The following is a 19,933-nucleotide window of genomic DNA, read 5'->3' on the forward strand; positions in this document are numbered from 1 at the left end:
TTTACTGGAGCTTGAGTCATAAGTAAAACATTGCATTCTATGATTTTCGAAGTTAGCCTCCAAAATCGGAATATTTGGTTTCAAAATTCGAAAAAGGGTTTTCAAAAAAAATTAATATTGCATACTTTTGTGCGCCTATTAAAAAAAATAACAACTTTTTTTTCGGTTTTTATATATTTTTTTTCTGAACCATCAACATCTCAAGAATATTGTGTTAAAGTTTTAGGTCATTCGGAGAAAAACTAACGAAGTTACAGCAGATTGAATAACGGTACCTCCAGCTACTTGCGCTGAGTGTACAAAACATTGAATCGATTTTCCCAAATATGTCATTTTTAAAGTCGGTGACCAGCCTACAGAAAAAACTACTGCATCGATCGTTTTGAAATTTTGAACAAATATTCTACATATATATAGCTCTCGAATGACGTCGTTTTTCCAAAAATTTTAATTACTAATCGTCATTTTGGCTTGAAAATGGTACCAAAAATTGAAAAATTGAAAAATTAAAAAAAAAAAACTCGACGTCAATTGAAAGATAAACTAATAAACTAAAGAAATCATTTTGATTTTTTGGTTTCGGATGATCCAGTGATGTTGTAGGCTGGTCACCGCACAACTACTTCTTTTCGAGGTGCCTGCAGAGATCGACGATAAATCCGTTATTCCTCACTATTTTTCGATAAAACTTTTTTTAAGTATCCTTCAAATGTTGAACTTTCATATAATAATAAGTAAAATAAACCGCACAAACACATACGAATGCGCGCTTCCATTGGCCTTTGTGTCACACTTATAGCGCGGACTATACGCGTATATCATCAATATAAGCCGTTGCTGCACGCCAGCTGAAGTGCTTTAAGCTGCAATAAACCTCATACATATACATATGTATATATTCGCTTCTATGTATGTGAGTGTATATGTGTTGTGTAAATATTGTCGAAACGGCTGACAATGTTGATCGCAATCAGTGCAGTGGCCCAAATGCATTGGCCGCTCATAACTTGTCCAATTACGTCAGTTGGCATGTCGACCGGCCGATGGACTGCTGGCCTCCACACTCGTTCACTATTTATTATGCAGCGGCCTGCTGTCTATTAGTATAATACAACAACAACAAGCAAGCTAGCAAAAAACGACAGGCCAGCAAGCAAGCAATTGCTGTCAGTGAAGGGCCTCGCCTACTTCTTCACTTAATCGCATAACGGTTTTTGTGATATCTCGCCTTCTTTCACTTGACTGAAGTGTTGCAATTAATGCGCATTTATTGTTGAGCCAACACGCTCGTCCACTGCTACCATCCATACGAGCGTCCGCCCGTTTGCCGTCACTTTGTACAAGCAATAAAATGAAAATTTTTTCACCTGCCAACGCACACATTTGCATAGTTGGCCACGCCATAAGGCCATCAGGCCATAAGGACTTCATTTATATTTACCGCATTTACATTGGACTTGTTGGCGGCGCGCGGTCGCCATTAACTGGCGCGCGCTTTTAAAGCTAAAAGCTGTAAGCTGCATGTTGAAATGCATGTCCGACCGCGCCATTTTGCCCTATGGTGTAATAAATATTAATACCGTTATAAAGTGTTTTCACTGCGCTGCTTATTATCCTTGTTAACTCACTCTCTCTCTCGAATGAGTGACTGTCGGTGTGTCAGAATGTGTGTGTCCGTTATTGCCCGCGTGCGTCACGCCCTCCACTCTGTTTATTTTTTATCATCACTATTTATCAGCATTTTTTCGCATTTACCATTGTCCTCGCTCTCTCTCGCTGCCTGTCATATATTCAATTGTTTACTGTGTAGAGACAAAAAAATAATAATAATTTCTTTATTTACTCTACTGCTTTGCCATTGTAATGTTTCCATAATCAACATAATTAAATGTTATTTAATTTGCAGTTGTTTTCATCAACAGTTGATTTCATGTTCATTTTGCTTATTTACATTATCATAGCGCTTCAAAATTGACGTCAGCTTTTTGTCGACTCTCGCAACTTGCAATAAATGATTTCATTTAAATTACTTTCATTCATTCATTGCATTCCTATTAGGCGGTATTGTTTAATGATTTTTGAAACAGTTACTTTATTATAGTTAAGCATTAAGTAATGTTTTTAAAAATGTTGAAAACATAGCACTCAATTGTTCAAAAAAGTTGACCATTTAAGCAGAAAAATGTCCTTTATGCCGTACAAAATATAAAAAAATATAAAAATATCTCTTAAAATGTAAACAAAAAATTATACATTGCAAGTGTAAAAATAATTTATTTTTAAGTAAAAATGTACACAATTTAATTCAGTCTAGTTAAAAATTAATTTAAATAAAATCATGCGCCGTGGTCGAATCGAAAAAGCATAAAAGTCCAAAATCTATTCCATAAAATCTGTATTTTATAGCGGTGGCATCTCGGTATTCAATTACAAACCAACAAGTAGAGTTATGACTCGAACACTCTTCCTATAAAATCCATTTCCCCACTTGTGGTTATGTAGGATCATTCATTTGGTGAACAACGAAAAGACGTTCGATTGTATACACCTCTGATATACTGATATATTGTTATACATATATGTTTTTTTTTTCGATTCGCTAAGCGGTGGAGAATAACGAATCGAACAAACTCTATACCAGCTGTTTGACTGGCGGCAATTGTGATGCAACTTTGCGCTAACTCTCTTGTAGAAGTAGTTCTTTTCGCACCAAATATTATTTTAGAAGTCGATTGCTTTCGAATTCATACCTTAAATTTTCTATAAACAATTACATTTTATTTCTAAATTGTTTAAAATACTTAAATATTCTTTTTCATTTACATTTTTGGAAAAAATGTGTCACTTGAGCCAGCCAAAACCTACTAGTATTGAGGACTCATTTATATGGATTTCAATTTACTATTTTTTTTTTTTTTTTTTTGTTGCTTTTCCATATAAAATTTTTCACAAGGGAATATCTCCATGTAATATTGAATAGTGAAATTAAACGATTATGGCTATTCTCCTAAATTGATGTTGATTAAACTAGCCTTGATGGGAAAAAAAAACTCGTGTACTTTCTGCGTACGTCGAAAGGACTTGGCAAATTGAAAAGAAATTAAAGCCTTTTCGCACAGAAGTTCATTGATCAATTAACTGCCCTTTGCTCGATTAGAGCGCTGATTTAAAACGATTTACCATACAACATCTTATTTTACTAAATTAATTTTTAATTTAATTTTAAGACATATCGTGTTGAAAATGGAATGCAACAATAGCAATTATTTAATGAAACTTAACTACTTCCTATAGCATAAACAAAAATGTATAACAGCTGATCGTTAATAGAGTAGCTGGCTGTGCGAAAGGCGAAACCTGGTTTCGCAATTAGTATCCTATTGTACTAAATGTATTTGGTTTTAAGATTAATTACTCATTACCTTTTTAATAATATCAAAAGTAATCAGTATCAATAAAAATTTACATTTTCTGTCAAAGAATCACAAAAATTAAACTATCATGAATATACACAGCAACACATAAGAAAAGTGAGAGTAAAGTACTCGAATCAGTTTATAAAAACAGAATAGTTAATGAACTCATATTAAAAATACTCATTATGGGCTCATTAGTGAAGAAATATATCTTAAAGTATAATCAACTTAATACTGCTACATATGTATAAGCTACTGAAGTACTCACTTGAATTTCAGAAATTTAGTTAGAAAAAAAGTGTTGTTGTCAGCAATGTTTACAAGTAGGAGTATAGAAATTAACTTATTAATAGCCTTTTCTCACAGAAGTTAATTGATAAATTAACCAGCCTTTGCTCGATTAAAGCGCTGATTTAGATCGATTTATAACAGCTGGTCGTTAATCGAGTAGCCGACAGTGTGAAGGGGCAAAAACTGGCTTCTCAATTATAATCTTAATGTATCAATTAATTTGGCTGTGTGAAAGGGATGTAAGCAACGTTGCAGCAGTATTCAAAGTACTCATTATAGCAACCGTAGTAAGATAATTGTATAGAGAGTCGATTGAATATAATCGTAAATTTTTTTTTTATTTTTAAGTAATTTTTTTAATAGTAGACAATTTTATTGTGTATTTTAATGTGTAGCTGTTTTTCATGTTAAACCAGCATGTCGCTCCATTGTAATAAGTAAAATAAGTTATTTTTATTTTATTTATGTATGTAGTTTAGCATTTTAGCTAGTAATGTAGTGCCTGTTTTGCATGTTCTCTCAATAATAATTGTATTTTTTCCACATTTTTTTCTTTTCATTTCTTATTTCTATTTATATATTTATTATTATTACTACATATATGCGAATTGCTTGCATCGTTTTGTATATCATTTGTGCCGTAAAATCTATTATATTACTCCAACTCCAACTACCATCACTTGTGAACGTCTCATACCCACATACAAATGCCAATCGAATGCCGTCTGTCTGTCGTGCAATTTGTTGTATTTGCTTGCGATTATCTTCACGCGTATTTATGATTATCAATATGTGCATGACTATTGTCCTGTGTTGCTGAATTCGACTGCATCCTTTTGCTTTGCACTATGCTTTGTCTGCTGCTGCGCACTCGTATGTGTATTTGACATGTGAATGTTGTTGTTGGCTATTGGCGCCTTATCGTCACTATAATTTGATGACTGTGTCGGCAACATGTGTTGGCAATAATCACAATGCAATGCAATCTTCCTTTGTCTGCTGTGCTGTGTGCGTAGAATTTTGGAAAGCAAAATCAGGTTTGTTTTTGTTTTTTTCTTTATTTTTTTATGATTTGTTTTATGTTTCATTTATCTCTTTGTATTTGCATTTATTTGTTTTCCATGCTATTATCAGTAAATATCGATAATCTCATTTTAGTTAATTGATTTTGATTGTGTACTCGTATGCATATAACAAATATTTTGTTGTACTAATCCGTTGATTAAGCATTTAATAATGGTAAAAGTGTGTATAATGTGTAGATTTTAAATATTATTGCTTGTTGCTTTTTAGATTAATTAATTTGGAAATGTATGAAATGTACTTAAATTAAGTAATGTTTGCTAACATCTTAATTTCGGGCTTGAAGAATTTAAAACTGTTTATATTTTATAATATCTGTTTTAAATATATATCATATGGACTACATACATATATATGAAATATTCACTATAGGTTGTTATGCAATAAAACCTTTATTTCTTATTATAAAGAATTTTATAAAAAATACTTTAAATATTTAAAATTCATATGTGACCTGGTCTACGGAAAGGGGGCTTAGGTGTCAAAAAATCAATTTTCACTTTTTAGTTGATTCGGATGGAAGATGAGATGTTGTTTATTTTTAACAGCTGTTTTCCAGAAAACTGGTTTTCGCACGTTAGCTCCCTTTTCGTAGACCAGGTCACATTTGTAGCTCCCAAACTCTATTTTAAATATTAAGTAACCTAAATAAAGTATTTCTAAGTAATCAAAAATATGTAGATCCAAATTTGCCGATCAACTATTTCTAAACACTAGGTGCATTTTAAAACAAGATAACAAAACACAAAATTTATATTCCTTATATAGTCTAAAAATGAAGGAAATCGGATTATAACCACGCCCACCTCTCATACAAAGGTTATGTTGAAAAATACGAAAAGTGCTTTAATTCAGTAAAAAAAATACATCAGAAAACTTAAATTTAATTATAAAGATTGTACAGAAGGTCTGAACTCAAATTGGTATACAAAATTTTAAATGGGCATGCCTCCGCCCACTTATGAGTCAAAAACCATATCTCCGAAACTCCGAAACTACTCGACAAATTTCAATGAAAATCGGTTCATTATATGTTTCTGGCATCCCAATGATATGTTAGGCCAAATCGGTTCACAACCACGCCTACTTCCCATATACCAGAACTTTAAAGTCGATTTGCATCGTTTACTTTACAATATGTAAAGTAAGCACTGGTGAAGATATCGGAACTGAACTTTGCAGAAATACTGCATTTATAGAGTGGCATCGCTCTTCTAAAAGTCGGACCATAAGTTTTCAAGGCCTTATATATCGAACATGAGGATCTCTGTGCTTCTTATAAATTTATTACCGAAAATATAGATACATCTCTCAGATATTTTAAAGAAATTCAGAGAGAATATTTTTCATCTAATAATATGTCTCCGTGCCAAAAATGAGTGAAATCGGGTCCCCTAGCTCCCATATACCTAATATTAGGGTTTTCAAACTTTCAGTGGACTTTTTATCATATGTATATATGCCGAATAAGTGGGTCAAATCGTGTGTTATATTACAAAAATTAAATAAATAAACTGCGAGAGTATAAAATGTTCGGTTACTTAGCCCTTCCTTGTATGTATGTGATTGGCGTTGGAACCGTTGAGCTATTCTCTTTCCCTCGCAATTCGGCGCCAGTTGGAGATCCCATTCGGAGTATTTTCGTCCATTCGGACAACATGAACTAGCCAGCGTAGCCGATGTCTTTTTATTCGCTGAACTATGTCAATGTCTTCGTAGCCCTTCCTTGCTTGTTTTAATTTATCTGTATTACGGTTTTATTTGTTTATGCTATTTATATTAATTACTAAGATTTCATTTAAATATCGTCTCCTCAATATAGCAATAGCGTATAATTTTTTTTTGGGTTTTGAGAAAATCGAGTTTAAAGTTTTTGTCAAATCAGAATTGAAGGAAATTTTTGAACATGAAATTATACACCATTTTTTCCAATGACATTTTAACCCACTTTGTGGAAGTAGAATTTGACGAAATTTTGACCAGACATAGAATCAATGATGGAGATTCTAAATATGCAATAAAAAAATAATGGCGTATGAGCACATACGCTATTGTTATATTGAGGGGACGATATTTTTTGTATATTATTAGATTTATTCTGATTTTATATGCTTGTCATTTTTTATTTTTTTATTGACGAACTTAAGATTGAAGTATTTGAGACCCTGTAGGCTTGGAAATAAATATTATGTAATATATATCTTCTATTTAATTTCCACATATATTTAATTATTAGTAATCTTATACCGCTATAATCATTATTCCCCACCGTTTAATTACAACGCTCCTTTCATTCATGCACAATGGTTATCAAATATTATTAAACTTCTATGAAGGAATTAACTTCTTGCTGTATATATATACTTACATATGTACATAACAAAGCGCCTTCGAAATAAAAGTGGCGCCAACTTATGATTACACTGAAATAATAACACTAATCTATAACACTCTTACCCCACCATCATTTGTTTATCCAGAATTACCGAAATAATTGTATTTTCCTCTTTCTCTCTTTTCTTCCTGCTCTCCGACAATTCTACTCGATGCCACTAATCGGCGCATTTGGAATTTGATTGCATTTGCCTTTGAATGCCTTTCCGCTTGCACGCACATAAAACCAACAACAACAGACAACAGTCGTTGCTCTCGGACGAACAAGCCAAAGAAGTCGAACAGATACTCTCAGCTGCGCCCACTGTGGGTGTGGCCGTTGCAGCTGTTGTTGCCACAGCCACTTCACCGACCACCATTAAAAGTCTAATCGAAGAAACACAACCAGAATCACCGCCAACAGCAGAGCAGCAACACGAACGAAAGCTTATTACTACAGCAACAGCCGTTGCTGACGCCACCAAAGTTGACACTGGCTCGCCAAGTGATGTACGTGCGCCGGCAAGTGGCGGAAGTAATCCAATAACTGTCACATTAGCAACAGCCAACGGCGAAGGTGGTCTTGCCTTTGTTGGCGAGCGAAAGCCGGCTGAGGAACAGCACATCGACAAGCACGAGGATGATGATGATGATGAGGAGGACGACGAGGACGAGGATGTCGACATAGTTGGCATTGGTGCCGCACCTGCACACATTTTGAATGCGACCTTCACAAAGGCGGACAGCTCCAGTGCCGTAACTAACAAGGCCAATAACAACAGCAACACCAACACCAACAGCAATAGTAATAATAATACACATGACGACGATGAGCCCGAATGGCTACGTGACGTACTTGAAGCGCCTAATCGCAGTCTTGAGAATTTGCTAATTTCCCGCTGCACAGCTGCCAGTGAACGACGCCGTTCAGAGGATAGTCAAAGTGGTGGTGTTGTTGAATGCAAACATTCCGAATTGGTGACTGCATCGAAAGTCGAGACCAGCTACGATGCCGACAATGATTCTACACTTTTCATACAACAACAAGAACCACAAACGTCACCAGAGACACAAGTGCTCCAGTCACAGCAATCACTGTTGAATCAATCATTTATACAACAGGATCAAAGCAGTCTAACGCCACACGGTCAAACGGGCGAATCGCTGCAAGAATCGATTGTGTCTGTGGAGTCAACGCAATCTGATGGCACTCTTAATCAGACGACAACCATCGATGATAGTGTAATCTCAAGCAAACATAATTCGACCTACTCATTAGCCGAAGGTGAACTACATTCGCTTAATACAAATACAACAACAACCAGTCTTGGTGCAGAACTCGACGACTCACAATTCTACATACCCGAATATCCGCCGGTGAAAAGTAAGGAAGTTTATGTGGAGTCGGGTGTACATTACTTTGAAGATGGCAACTTTTGGATGGAAGTTCCTGGTGAGTTTTGTTAATCGGAATTTTGAGTTAATTCCATGCTATTGTTGTGAGTTCAACCAAGTCAGAGCCATTAATTGAGGACTCAACATTACAATTTCATTTCGTATATTTTTTCTGCTTTCTGCTTGACTGCATTATAAAAGACGTCCGTTCCCAAGACAGTCGAATTTACGAGCACAAACGCGTTAGATTCTCCCGCCTAGGTATCTCAACCCAGCAGCATCCCCTTTTAAAAATTATTTCTCCAATATTTCATCCCATTACCCCCGTTCCGCCGGATCCTGTTCTTAAGTCTGTCTGATTTACAAACGAGAAAGGGTTGGATTTATTCCGCCAAAAGTTCCCCATCCAGCGGCAACCGTTCGATAGGACACTGTTCCTGAGTTGAATTTATGAACGGAATCGAGTTGGATGATTATTCCGCCAAGGGTTCTCAATTCAGCAGCATCTAACTGCTAAATGGATTTCTTCTATATTTCATTTATTTAATCAGCCCAGATGGTGTGGTCTTCAGATCCGACTGATATAAAAAAACTTCAATGAATTCGGGTTTATCCTTACAGTTTACTTCATTTTACGAACATTGGAAATTTGCTACCAAACTCTCGAAGTAATCTTATTTCAATTTACACCTTTCTTTTCTTAGGTCTGCTGGACTTTGATGACGACGAACTCTCCTACCCGCCAATACCAGTGAAGAAGAATACAAAAGTTCGCTTTAGCTCGGGACCCATACAAGTATTTTCCACATTCTCCGTCACTGACTATGATCGCCGCAATGAAGATGTTGATCCCGTTGCCGCTTCAGCCGAATATGAGCTGGAGAAGCGTGTCGAGAAGATGCATGTCTTCCCGGTGGAATTGATGAAAGGACCTGAAGGTTTAGGTTTGAGCATAATTGGCATGGGCGTTGGCGCCGATGCTGGTCTAGAAAAATTGGGTATATTTGTAAAGACGATAACCGATAACGGTGCAGCAGCACGAGACGGACGCATTCAGGTGAGTTGAAATTTTCAAGTTTTGACACCGACGGTGTGTACAGTATGGTCAGCTCCCGGCATCGACGCATGACGGCATATACATCTCTATACATATATGTATGTATATGGTTCGTTTGTGTGGGTGTTTGGGAGCGCATTTGTACTTGCTTTAGTTAAAACTTTTAAATTTGCTCAGGTCAATGATCAAATCATCGAAGTGGATGGCAAAAGTTTAGTGGGCGTTACACAAGCTTACGCAGCATCGGTGTTGCGCAACACATCCGGTTTGGTGAAATTTCAAATTGGACGTGAACGTGATCCGGAAAATTCCGAAGTGGCACAACTTATACGCTTGAGTCTGCAAGCGGATCGCGAAAAGGAGGAAAGACTAAAAAGGTGTGTTTGTGAACTTTCTCTAAATAGAATTGTATAAATGTATTTCCTAACTTTTAGACAACAAGAGGAGTATTTACGTCGCACGCTTGACTATTCAGAGGACTCCACACAACCCGTCTCAGCCAATTCTAGTGTTTGCGAGGGACCCTCAAGTCCCGTACAAGTCGAACATCCAATGGAGGTCGAGGCTACACACTCACAGGAGGTAGAGTCTCTGAAGAGACTGCTACAGGAGGTATGTAAAATGAAATTGAATTGAAATTTGGTCTTTAATAAACCGTTTGGAGTGTTCAAAGAGTTTTAATCTGGTTAAACCTTTTATATGTTTCTTTATGTGATTTACTTATGACGTGGATTCACGAAAAATATAACGAAAACAAAACGAATATGTACGAAAAAATGAAACAAAAACTTTACGAAAATGCAGCATAAAGCGGTAATTGGTGCAAACGAATAATTTTAAATAACTTTTAGCGAATTCATGTGCTCTTTCGTTTTTTGCCCGAAGTACTCTTTTGCATTTTTTGAGTGTATTTTATTTCAAACTAGTATTTTTAAATTAATTTTATACACAATAATTCCTAACTCTCTTCAGTTCACTGTATTTCCACTTAATTTTTTATTACATCCTCTTTTGAATGTGTTCTTCTTTTCGTTAATTTTATTTTAGAGCGAATTGAGTTGCCTGTTGAAAGACGACATTATTGATACGCTTAAGCGTAAGGTAGGTGTCGCCGTTATTTTTTTATAATTTAATTTACAATTATACTTTATTTTGCTTACCATTACTAATCACTACTCACGACGCTTTTCTTTGCTATGATTATGCTACTTTACGCATGCGCTTTCATTTTAACCTCACTTTTTTCTGTAACTCGTATTCTCTCCTTCAAACATTAATCGTTCCATTTTCCCCCACGAAAACAGCTCGTCAAGTTGGAGACAACCGGCAATGAGAACGAGCTGCTCAGCGAACGTCTGCGTCAAAGTGAACGCGAGCTGACCAACATCAAGAAAGAGGCTTCAAATCTACAAAATATGCTACAACAGTCACAGGCGCAGTACATGGCGCTCGATAAGAAATACAACAAAGCCAAACGTTTGGTACGTGAGTACCAACAACGCGAAGTGGATATGTGTCATCGTGAGGAATTCTACCAGCAACTGTTGCAGGAGAAGGACACCGAATACAATGCACTTGTGAAGAAACTAAAAGATCGTGTCATCAATTTGGAACATGAATTGCAGGAGACACAGCGTAAGGCCGGCTTTCCTGTCGGTTTGCCGTACGATAGCGCTACGCTCAAGCTGACGCCACAAATGATGCGTAAAACACCGCCAAAACCCTTGTTCCAGAAACTCGAAACGGAATTGTCCGATACGGAGATTTCTGATCTCTCACCCGATGGCGAGGGTGTCAAAACGGCAACTGTGGAGCGCAAAGTGCCAATCAAAGATGAGTTGGATGCTGCAGTGCCGCAGCATGAACTTTTGGATAATACCGTTACAAAGACGAAAATCGATTTAGGTAAGTGAGAGTGTGTGTGTGAAGTGCTACATTTATGTTTGACAGTATTTAGTATGTATAAATATTTGATTTTATACAACAAATTGTTAAACTCTACTTTACTCGTCTAAAATTGTTGTGTGAGTTGGCAATGCTTTGGCTCGTTTTTTATATTTCAAAATACTTGTAGTTCAGCAAGTTGTTGGTGGCGGTTTTTGTTTGAATTTTTATTAATACTTGCACCGAATAATATTAACTGAAATAATATTAAAAATTAATTATAATAATGTAATGAATAATAACGTTTATATAGTATATACGCACTGTTTTCAAAAGAGATTGAACTTTTTTAGGTTATAATCTACAATGATAGTATTCATATTTAGATTTGTAAATTTTCAGAATAATTTTTTGAGCAAAACAATTAAATCTTATGCGATTTAGTCAAATTAAAGAAATCGAAGTAATGTTATTAAGGGGTAAACGAAATAGTTTAGTGCGTCTCTTTTTAGTAGAGGAAAAAATAAATGAAATTGCTTAAAATTGCATAAAAAGCTTCCTTTGAATTAAATTTTACTTTTTAATTTGTATTTATTACGAGTATTTATTTTATTTTTAAAACTAGATAATTTATTGTTTATTTGGAAACTTAGAAAAGAAATATAATTTCATCAAAAGTTAATTTTATAAAGGGTTTTTCAAAAGGGACGCTACAAGAGTAGACCTATAGGGACAGCAAACGTCGCCATATTTTTTCCCGCTCTTTTCTTCTTCTTTAGTAAGGTTTTCCATTTCATCATGGAAAGATATACTGTTGGATCGTACGCGTTGAAATTTTGAAAAATTTCTACCAAATTTCGGAGTCAGTGGCCCCCACTTTAATAACGCTACTTCCAATTTATGACCGACTAATTTCTGGCTGAATGGCTTCGTCAATAAGTAAAATATGCGTTATTGTCATGAGTCACCATTACATACCGAAAAATTTACGGTTTGGTGCGGTTTATGGGCCGGCGGCGTCATTGGGCCGTACTTCTTCTACCGTGATGATCAAGACTGTCACGTTACTATGAATGGAAATCGCTACCCCTCAAAGAAACCGAATATTTTTTGGCCCGAATTGGATGATATGGACTTGGACATTATGTGGTTCCAATAGGACGGCGCCACAAGCCACACAGCGAATGGATCGATTTATTGAAAACCTGGTTTGGTGAACGTATTATTTCACAAAATGGCCCAATCGATTGACCTCCTCAGTTGTGCGATTTGACACCGTTAGAGTATGACGATTAATGTATTTCGTACGAAGAGCGAACGTGAAATTGCATTTATGCTTGAAAACCGTCGAAAATTGTATTCAGCGCCTGTACTTCTGCAAACGTGCCGGTAGTGGCCATACGAAAGAAATCGAGTTCCATACATAATGCCATCGAATGTGCTTTCACAGCGCTCTTATTGAAAAACCCTTTAGTTAAATTGTAGAAAATATTTCTATATCTTCTTAATTAGAACAGATTAAAAATAATTATAATTAAATTATACAGAAAGTTTTAAATTTTATTTTATTTAAACTTCAGTTGGATTTTTGTTTTCTCTAAATTTATTTAGTTTAAAATGTGATTCTTCCAGTTTTAAAACTATGTAGGTATGAAGTTAAATTAAATCCATTACAATTCCAAAAGTTTCTTTGAAATACGAAATTCGTTCCAAGTGCAGAACACTAAAAGAGACCAAAAGAGAGCAATTCTGATAAAACTATAAGATTATTGCGCACTTTTTAATTATTTAATATTTATATAATTATATGCTTATTAATCCAATCGTTCTTATTAACTGCTTATAGCCACTTCTTAGTACTTATAATCCATTTCAAATCATTCAAAATCATATTACATACATTTCATTGTAATATTCATCATAAATCGTATTAAATTATCAACACATTAATTGTAAAAAGTGCATAAGTCAAAAAATATTAAAAAAAAATCAAAATATAATTCAGTAACTTTTAAATATTTTTTCTTTAATATAAGGACATGGAATTATATTTTTATTCAATAGTACAGTAATAATACAGTAATAATATTAAAATATTAACTTCAAAAATTCAAAAAATGCAAAAATACAATTAATTAATTAATTAATCAAAAATGTTTATTTTGTTAAATAAGATAAGGTCTGTTAGCAAGTGAGCTTATAAAAATAATAAAACAAAAAAGAGGAATTTTGATTTACGCACTTTTTGCTGTTAGTGTGCTAACTCATCACATTACATACATACATAAATATACATACGCTATTACATACTTACAATTCATACATATCTTGAACAATTCCATTGTAATTCTTTGCTTTTCGTTCGACATACCTAATTCTACATTCGTTATTTTTATACATTTCTTTCTATCTCTTTCAATAAATTGTGCCTGTGTCCTGTTTGCTGCCATTTGCATATATATTGTTGTTTGTGTTGTTGATGTGCTTTTGTCCAAAAAAAAAAACAAAACAAAAAAATTACACTACTTGCCGCCTACATTTTGCTGCTGCTTGACTGCCGCTCAACCACTACAAACAAAAAATCAAAACAAAAACAAAAAATTCCAATAAAATCGCTTTCGCCGCCGCCGCTTGTTGCCTTTCAAACTCAAAAATAAACACACAAATAAATATAAAAATTACCAAAAAAAAATAAAATAAAAAACCAAAAAAAGCATCACGTGGTGGTTTAGCTAATCGCCAGCTGCCTTCAACAGCAAACAACGGCAACAACAACTGCAATACAACCAGCACTGCAACTACTAATGCCAACTCAGTTAGCGCAACCACAAACGCCGCTGCCGTCACCACCAACAACAGCTGCAGCAGCAGCAGCAACAATAGCCAAATCTATAGCACTCCCACAACCGTTAACACCACTACTAACACCACCAGCCACAGCCACAACAGCAGCAGTAGCAATAGCAACAGTAGCAATAATAACGGCATCAAGAGCATCAGCTTTGGCAAGCGCACACTGAGCAACAGCAGCTCGGATTGTGCGCTCGAAGACAGTGAGGACGACGGCACCGCCACCACTGTGGCGCATGTGCACGCCAGCGCCGCCTCCGATAGCAATGGACTGTCGAATGGCAGCAATGGTGGCAGTAGCGTTATCCACCGCAGTTACTTACAGCAACAGCAGCAACAACAACATACTACCAACGGTCATCACAGCAGTGTCGGTGCAGGCACAACCACTGCCATACTGCTGAATTCGACCGCCACAGCGGGTAGTGGTGTTGCGACTGCGCGCGAACAGCAAATCAATCAGTTGTATGCACAAGTGCATAAGGATCATAATAAGAGCGCTGTAGCGGCAGCGGCAGCAGCTGCTGGTCTTGGTCATTCGACCATACCGAATATATTTAAGAACGCTATTGGTTCGCCGCCCGACGTAAGCGTAGGCGTTGGCGTCGGTGTCGGCGGCATCGTTGGCGGTGTTGGCGATTTCCATCGCAGCAATATGACAACGTTCGGTACTAGCAGTCGTGATCTCAATAGTTCATACGATTCCATTTTAGGCTCAAACGATAAACTCTCCGAGAATGAGCAATCATCGGAGAATTGGATGTATCCGAGTCGGCGACGTGTCGGACCGACTGGTGCCATTATAAGTGGCAAAATGCCACCATCATCATTTACGGAGCAACTGAATCAGGCGCTCTCCGAGCGTGAGAGGTGAGTGAAGGAATAGCTGTAGAGTAATGAATCAAAAATTCGATTTCGAAATTTTTTTTTTGTATAAAATTTTTGAAAATTTTATAGCCAATTATTTAAAATATATACTGTTCAACCGAGAAATTATGCTAACATCTTATTAATATAAAATATAAAACATCTAGATCTTTAGGTAGATTCATTCAGAAGTCCCAAAAGTTACACTGAAAAAAATACTCATGGGTTTCAAAGATTAAGATCGAAAATATTTTTTTGTATTATTCTTCATTTACTACATTTTTATTCCTGAATGTTCTAACCATATTCCCATAATCCTCTTTCGGTTTATACCAATTACAATCGTTAAAAGGAAGAAATATTTGACCCTCCTGAAAAAATTTCAAATTAAACCTACAAAAATGATAATACCAATGTATTTCGTATTGTTTCTGGAACCAGAATCCACGATGAGAACATTTTTATCGAAACAAATGTAATAAGGGGTCTAATTAGTATATGGTGTTTTGGAACCCCTTGAAAATTTTTGATCTAAAGTTTTATACATTTTATAAAATGTATTTGTATATTTCTTTCTTCCCAAAATTTTATGAGTATATGAGTGTTCTACCTATAATCCCATAATCACCTTTCAGTTTACACCAATTACTATCGTTAAAAACAAGAATTCTTTAACCTTCCTGAAAAAATTCCTAACCTAACCTACAACAAGTAAGGAAAAGCTAAGTTCGGATGCAACCGAAAATTTTATACTCTCGCAATTTATTGATGTAATTTTATAAAGATAACACAATTCGATCCATATATTCTGCATAAAGTTCAATAGAATAACGAAAATCATCATATATGGTATATGAGGGCTGTTGTAATTCCTAAACCGATATCACTCTTTTTCACCACCAAGATACAATATATCGAAGACTATACGCTAACTTAATTTTATATTACCTATAATTAGGTATATGGGATCTGGGGAAGTTATGACCAGATTTTAACCACTTTTGGTACATAAACAAACTGTTATAAGAAAAAAATTCAGAGGAAATGAATTACATTAAAATATCTGAGAGATTTACGTATATTTTAGATGAAAATTTATTCTTAGGCACCGAGTTCTTCATGTTCGATATCAGAGGCCTTGAAAACTCATGGTCCGATTTTGACAATTTTTCCACAAGTGATGTCACAGCTCATATAGAGTATTTGTGTAAAGTTTTATTCCGCTATCTTCATTGGTTCCCAATGTTAATATTATAAAGTGAACGAATCAAAGGAATTCAAAATTTAGTTATATGGGAAGTAGACGTGGTTGTGAACCGATTTCGCCCATATTCCACCCGTGTCATCAGGGTGTCAAGAAAGTGTTATATACCGAATTTCATTGAAATCGTTCGAGTAGTTCTTGGATATGGTTTTTGGCCTATAATTGGGCGACGCTACGCCCATTTTCCATTTTGTAAAAAAATCTCAGTGCAGTTTCTTTCTGATATTTCTTCTGTAAAATTTAGTGTTTCTGAGGTTTTTTGTTAGCGAGTTAACGCATTTTAGTCATTTTCAACCTAACCTTTGTATGGGAGGTGGGCGTGGTTATTATCCGATTTGTTTCAATTTTGGACTGTATAAGGAAATAGCTAAAAGAAACGACTGCAGAAAGCTGGGTTTGTATAATTGGTTTGCAAGATATATGCTAAAAACCTTTTTGGGGGCGGGGTAATTTAATATAATAACAATAAACTTGAGAGAATTGGGAACAACAACAACATGTTGCGAGAGTATAAAAATAGTATTAGTAATGTTCATAATGATTTTTCCGGAACCAGAATCTGTTATGAGAACATTTTTTTTTTTAACGTAAAATATATAATTAGACCCCCTAATTAGTATATGAGGTCTTGAAACCCCCTGAAAACTTATGATCTAAAGTTTCATACATTTTAAATTTTATTTACTACAATAAAAAGTTGAGAGATTTCGGCCCTTTTTTTATTAGAAATTACATTAAATTAATCAGTTCATTAGTATATTATTAATTATTTTATTGTTTAAGTCGTTCCTAACCTCAAAAATCATATATTGGGTGATATTTCCTTCATAAATAATACAAATATTGCACAATATTATTTATAAATATATATTCTCCATTTGTAGACGACTTGGCGATGGCTCCTCGCGTCATTCCAGTGATGATTACACCGAAATCAATAAAAGCCAAAGCACAGCGGCCATTAACTGTAAGACACTAATCAATGAAATACGACAAGCGGTGAATGAGGCGCAGCCCAAAGGTAAGTCACAAACAATACAAATTCAATTAAATTTATGCCATTTAATTGCACAACATTTAACTTGATATTTTCCCCTTTTAAAATGGAAATCACTTCAATTACTTGCGATCACTTTCTACCAAAACCAAGTCAAAACACTCAACCAATGCATTATCTCTAAGCTATATTGTTTGCTCTTTCACATATAAATTTTATCTCATATACTATATGCTTATATACTCGTATCTATATATATATTTATATATAACTATTTATTATACTATATGCTAACTGTCGTTTGCATCCACATTTCTTGCACCCAAACTAAGTATTTTCGTACATTTCGTTGTTTAATTTATACTCGTACATTACTTAACTTAGCGCTATCCCGTAACTGTTTTTTATGACTTAATGCAACTGTATAAACATATATATATATATATATATATATGTGTGTGTATGTATGTATGTACCATTTGCGCGCCCATAAAATACTAACCCGTGTAACTTTTTTTGTACTCTCTTTTTCTTCACGTTTGCTCTTGTATTTGATTATCTTGATGGTAATGGTAATTAATAATGACAATGAAAAAAATTTATAATAAATAATTTATTTAAATCATGCTATGCTGCCGCATACTACGTTGTGGTAAACCAATAATTAATATAATAATAATAACAATTTAACCCTCATGCGCCTTACATTAAATATAAACCAATATTTATATTACATAACCTTTAACATTTGTGGTGGTTACATGGTTACATTTTGAACACAAAAACAAAAAATTTAAAAAAAAAAAATCAAATGTGTGTACATACAGTTAAACAAGTTATACCTCAATCCCTCTCTCCGCCTGGCACAGTACCATGGCAACAGCAGCAAGCCACCGGACCACCCTCACCCACGAGCATGTCATCGGGCTGCTCCTCACCCGGCTACTCGCCCAGTCGTGCCATTGATTTGTCCGGTTCGAGTAGCAGCTTCTCGGATCGCAAAGCAGCCGCTTGCTACAACTACAAAGGTGGACCCGTACATGAATGGACCAAGGAGCAGGTGTGTACTAAATGAAAATCAAAAATAAAATATTTCTTTAATAAACACAATATATCTCTGCAACAACAGGTTGGCCACTGGCTGATGGGCATCGAATTGGAGCGTTACATACCCGTTTTCAAGGAGCACAATGTCGAGGGTGGCGCACTCTTGTCGCTGGACTCGAAGGATTTCAAAACGCTCGGCGTTAGCGGTGACGACAAACATCGACTGAAGCGTCGCCTTAAGGATCTGAAGGCGAGCATCGAAAAGGAGCGTAAAGATCAAGAGCGCGAGCGACGCGAGCGTGAGAAAGCTATACGCAAAGCAGAGAAAAAAGCGGCCAAAAAGAAATAGGCTTAGTTAAATTTAGTAATGCTGAAACTCAAAGTAAAAGTAAAATAAGTGGAAAACAACAACACAACAAATATATATGGAATATATATAAGATTTAGCAGTTATAGTAGTCATAATAATAGCAACAACTATAGTAAAGTTTAACAATTAATTGAAAAGCAAACGATAATTAATGCACTAATTGTAAGCGACAACCAAAAATATGTACGCTAATTGTAAGCAGCACATAGTTGAGTGGTCACACAGCGTTTGCGTTTGAGTGTAGAAAAGGTGTGGTGAGTTGTTGCAGATGTATTAGAGAATTATTTGATTTTTGCATTCGTTTTTCTTTTTTTTTTTTTAATACAAGTTTGACGTCGTTCATTTGTACTATAAACAAAACTAAGACAAAAAACTGAAAATCAAAAGTGAATAATATTTTAACACTCTCTCAATGCAACTGTAATACTGTACGTTTTTGTTTTTGTAATACTAAGTAATTTATTATAATATAAATTCTCCGAATTGTAATTTTAAATTTTAAGTAAATTGTGCGAAATTTAAATATGAATTACATGCAGCATAGTGTTTAAGTAACTGTAAGTGAACGCGCGGCAGCAGCGAAATTGAAATGAATTGAATTTAGAGAAAAAGAAAATTGAAATATATTTCCAAAACATTTGAAATTAACTGACGAAGTTATTGTAACGAGTATGACAAGTGAAAAGTTAGGAGTTTAAGCGTTAAGCCATTTGCTGAAAATTAATTAATTAATTGAGGCAAACTTTGGCAACAAGCAAGCATAAGAAGAAGAAAAAAAAAACAGAAAAATATATAAACAATGGACTGATTTTATGAATAAATGAATTAATTTAAATGTAAACGAGTAAAGCAAAACAACTTAACGAGGTTTAATGCATATTAATATATAAAATAAATTAATCGATAAATATAAAAAAATATATAAATAATTATTTTTTAACTTTAACTACTATTTATTGCGTTAAAACGCAAATAACTTAAAATAATTTAGAGAAAAAAAACACACACATAACAACAACAACAAAGAACACACAATTTT

General features: G+C 34.8%; 1 protein-coding gene across 9 annotated transcripts in view; it reads left to right on the plus strand.

Moving 5' to 3' along the window:
- Positions 1–19,933, plus strand: part of LOC105220763 (uncharacterized) — a 254,578-nt gene that overhangs the window by 218,074 nt on the left and 16,571 nt on the right. For 3 of the 9 annotated variants that reach the window (XM_054228594.1, XM_054228595.1, XM_054228596.1), the window contains 11 exons: positions 4,724–4,744; positions 7,424–8,616; positions 9,263–9,615; positions 9,793–9,992; positions 10,050–10,227; positions 10,663–10,716; positions 10,920–11,520; positions 14,214–15,219; positions 17,365–17,501; positions 18,305–18,537; positions 18,607–19,031. In XM_054228594.1, the coding sequence (XP_054084569.1) occupies positions 4,724–4,744; positions 7,424–8,616; positions 9,263–9,615; positions 9,793–9,992; positions 10,050–10,227; positions 10,663–10,716; positions 10,920–11,520; positions 14,214–15,219; positions 17,365–17,501; positions 18,305–18,537; positions 18,607–18,873 (4,243 nt within the window). In that variant the 3' untranslated portion in view covers positions 18,874–19,031. Of the gene's footprint in view, positions 1–4,723; positions 4,745–7,423; positions 8,617–9,262; positions 9,616–9,792; positions 9,993–10,049; positions 10,228–10,662; positions 10,717–10,919; positions 11,521–14,213; positions 15,220–17,364; positions 17,502–18,304; positions 18,538–18,606; positions 19,032–19,933 lie in introns of those variants that run through there. The other 6 variants (XM_054228598.1, XM_054228599.1, XM_054228601.1 and 3 more) reach the window with 6 other exon arrangements.

The sequence above is a fragment of the Zeugodacus cucurbitae genome, chromosome 4 (genome assembly GCF_028554725.1).
Source record: "Zeugodacus cucurbitae isolate PBARC_wt_2022May chromosome 4, idZeuCucr1.2, whole genome shotgun sequence".
NCBI classification, from domain to species: Eukaryota; Metazoa; Arthropoda; class Insecta; order Diptera; family Tephritidae; genus Zeugodacus; species Zeugodacus cucurbitae.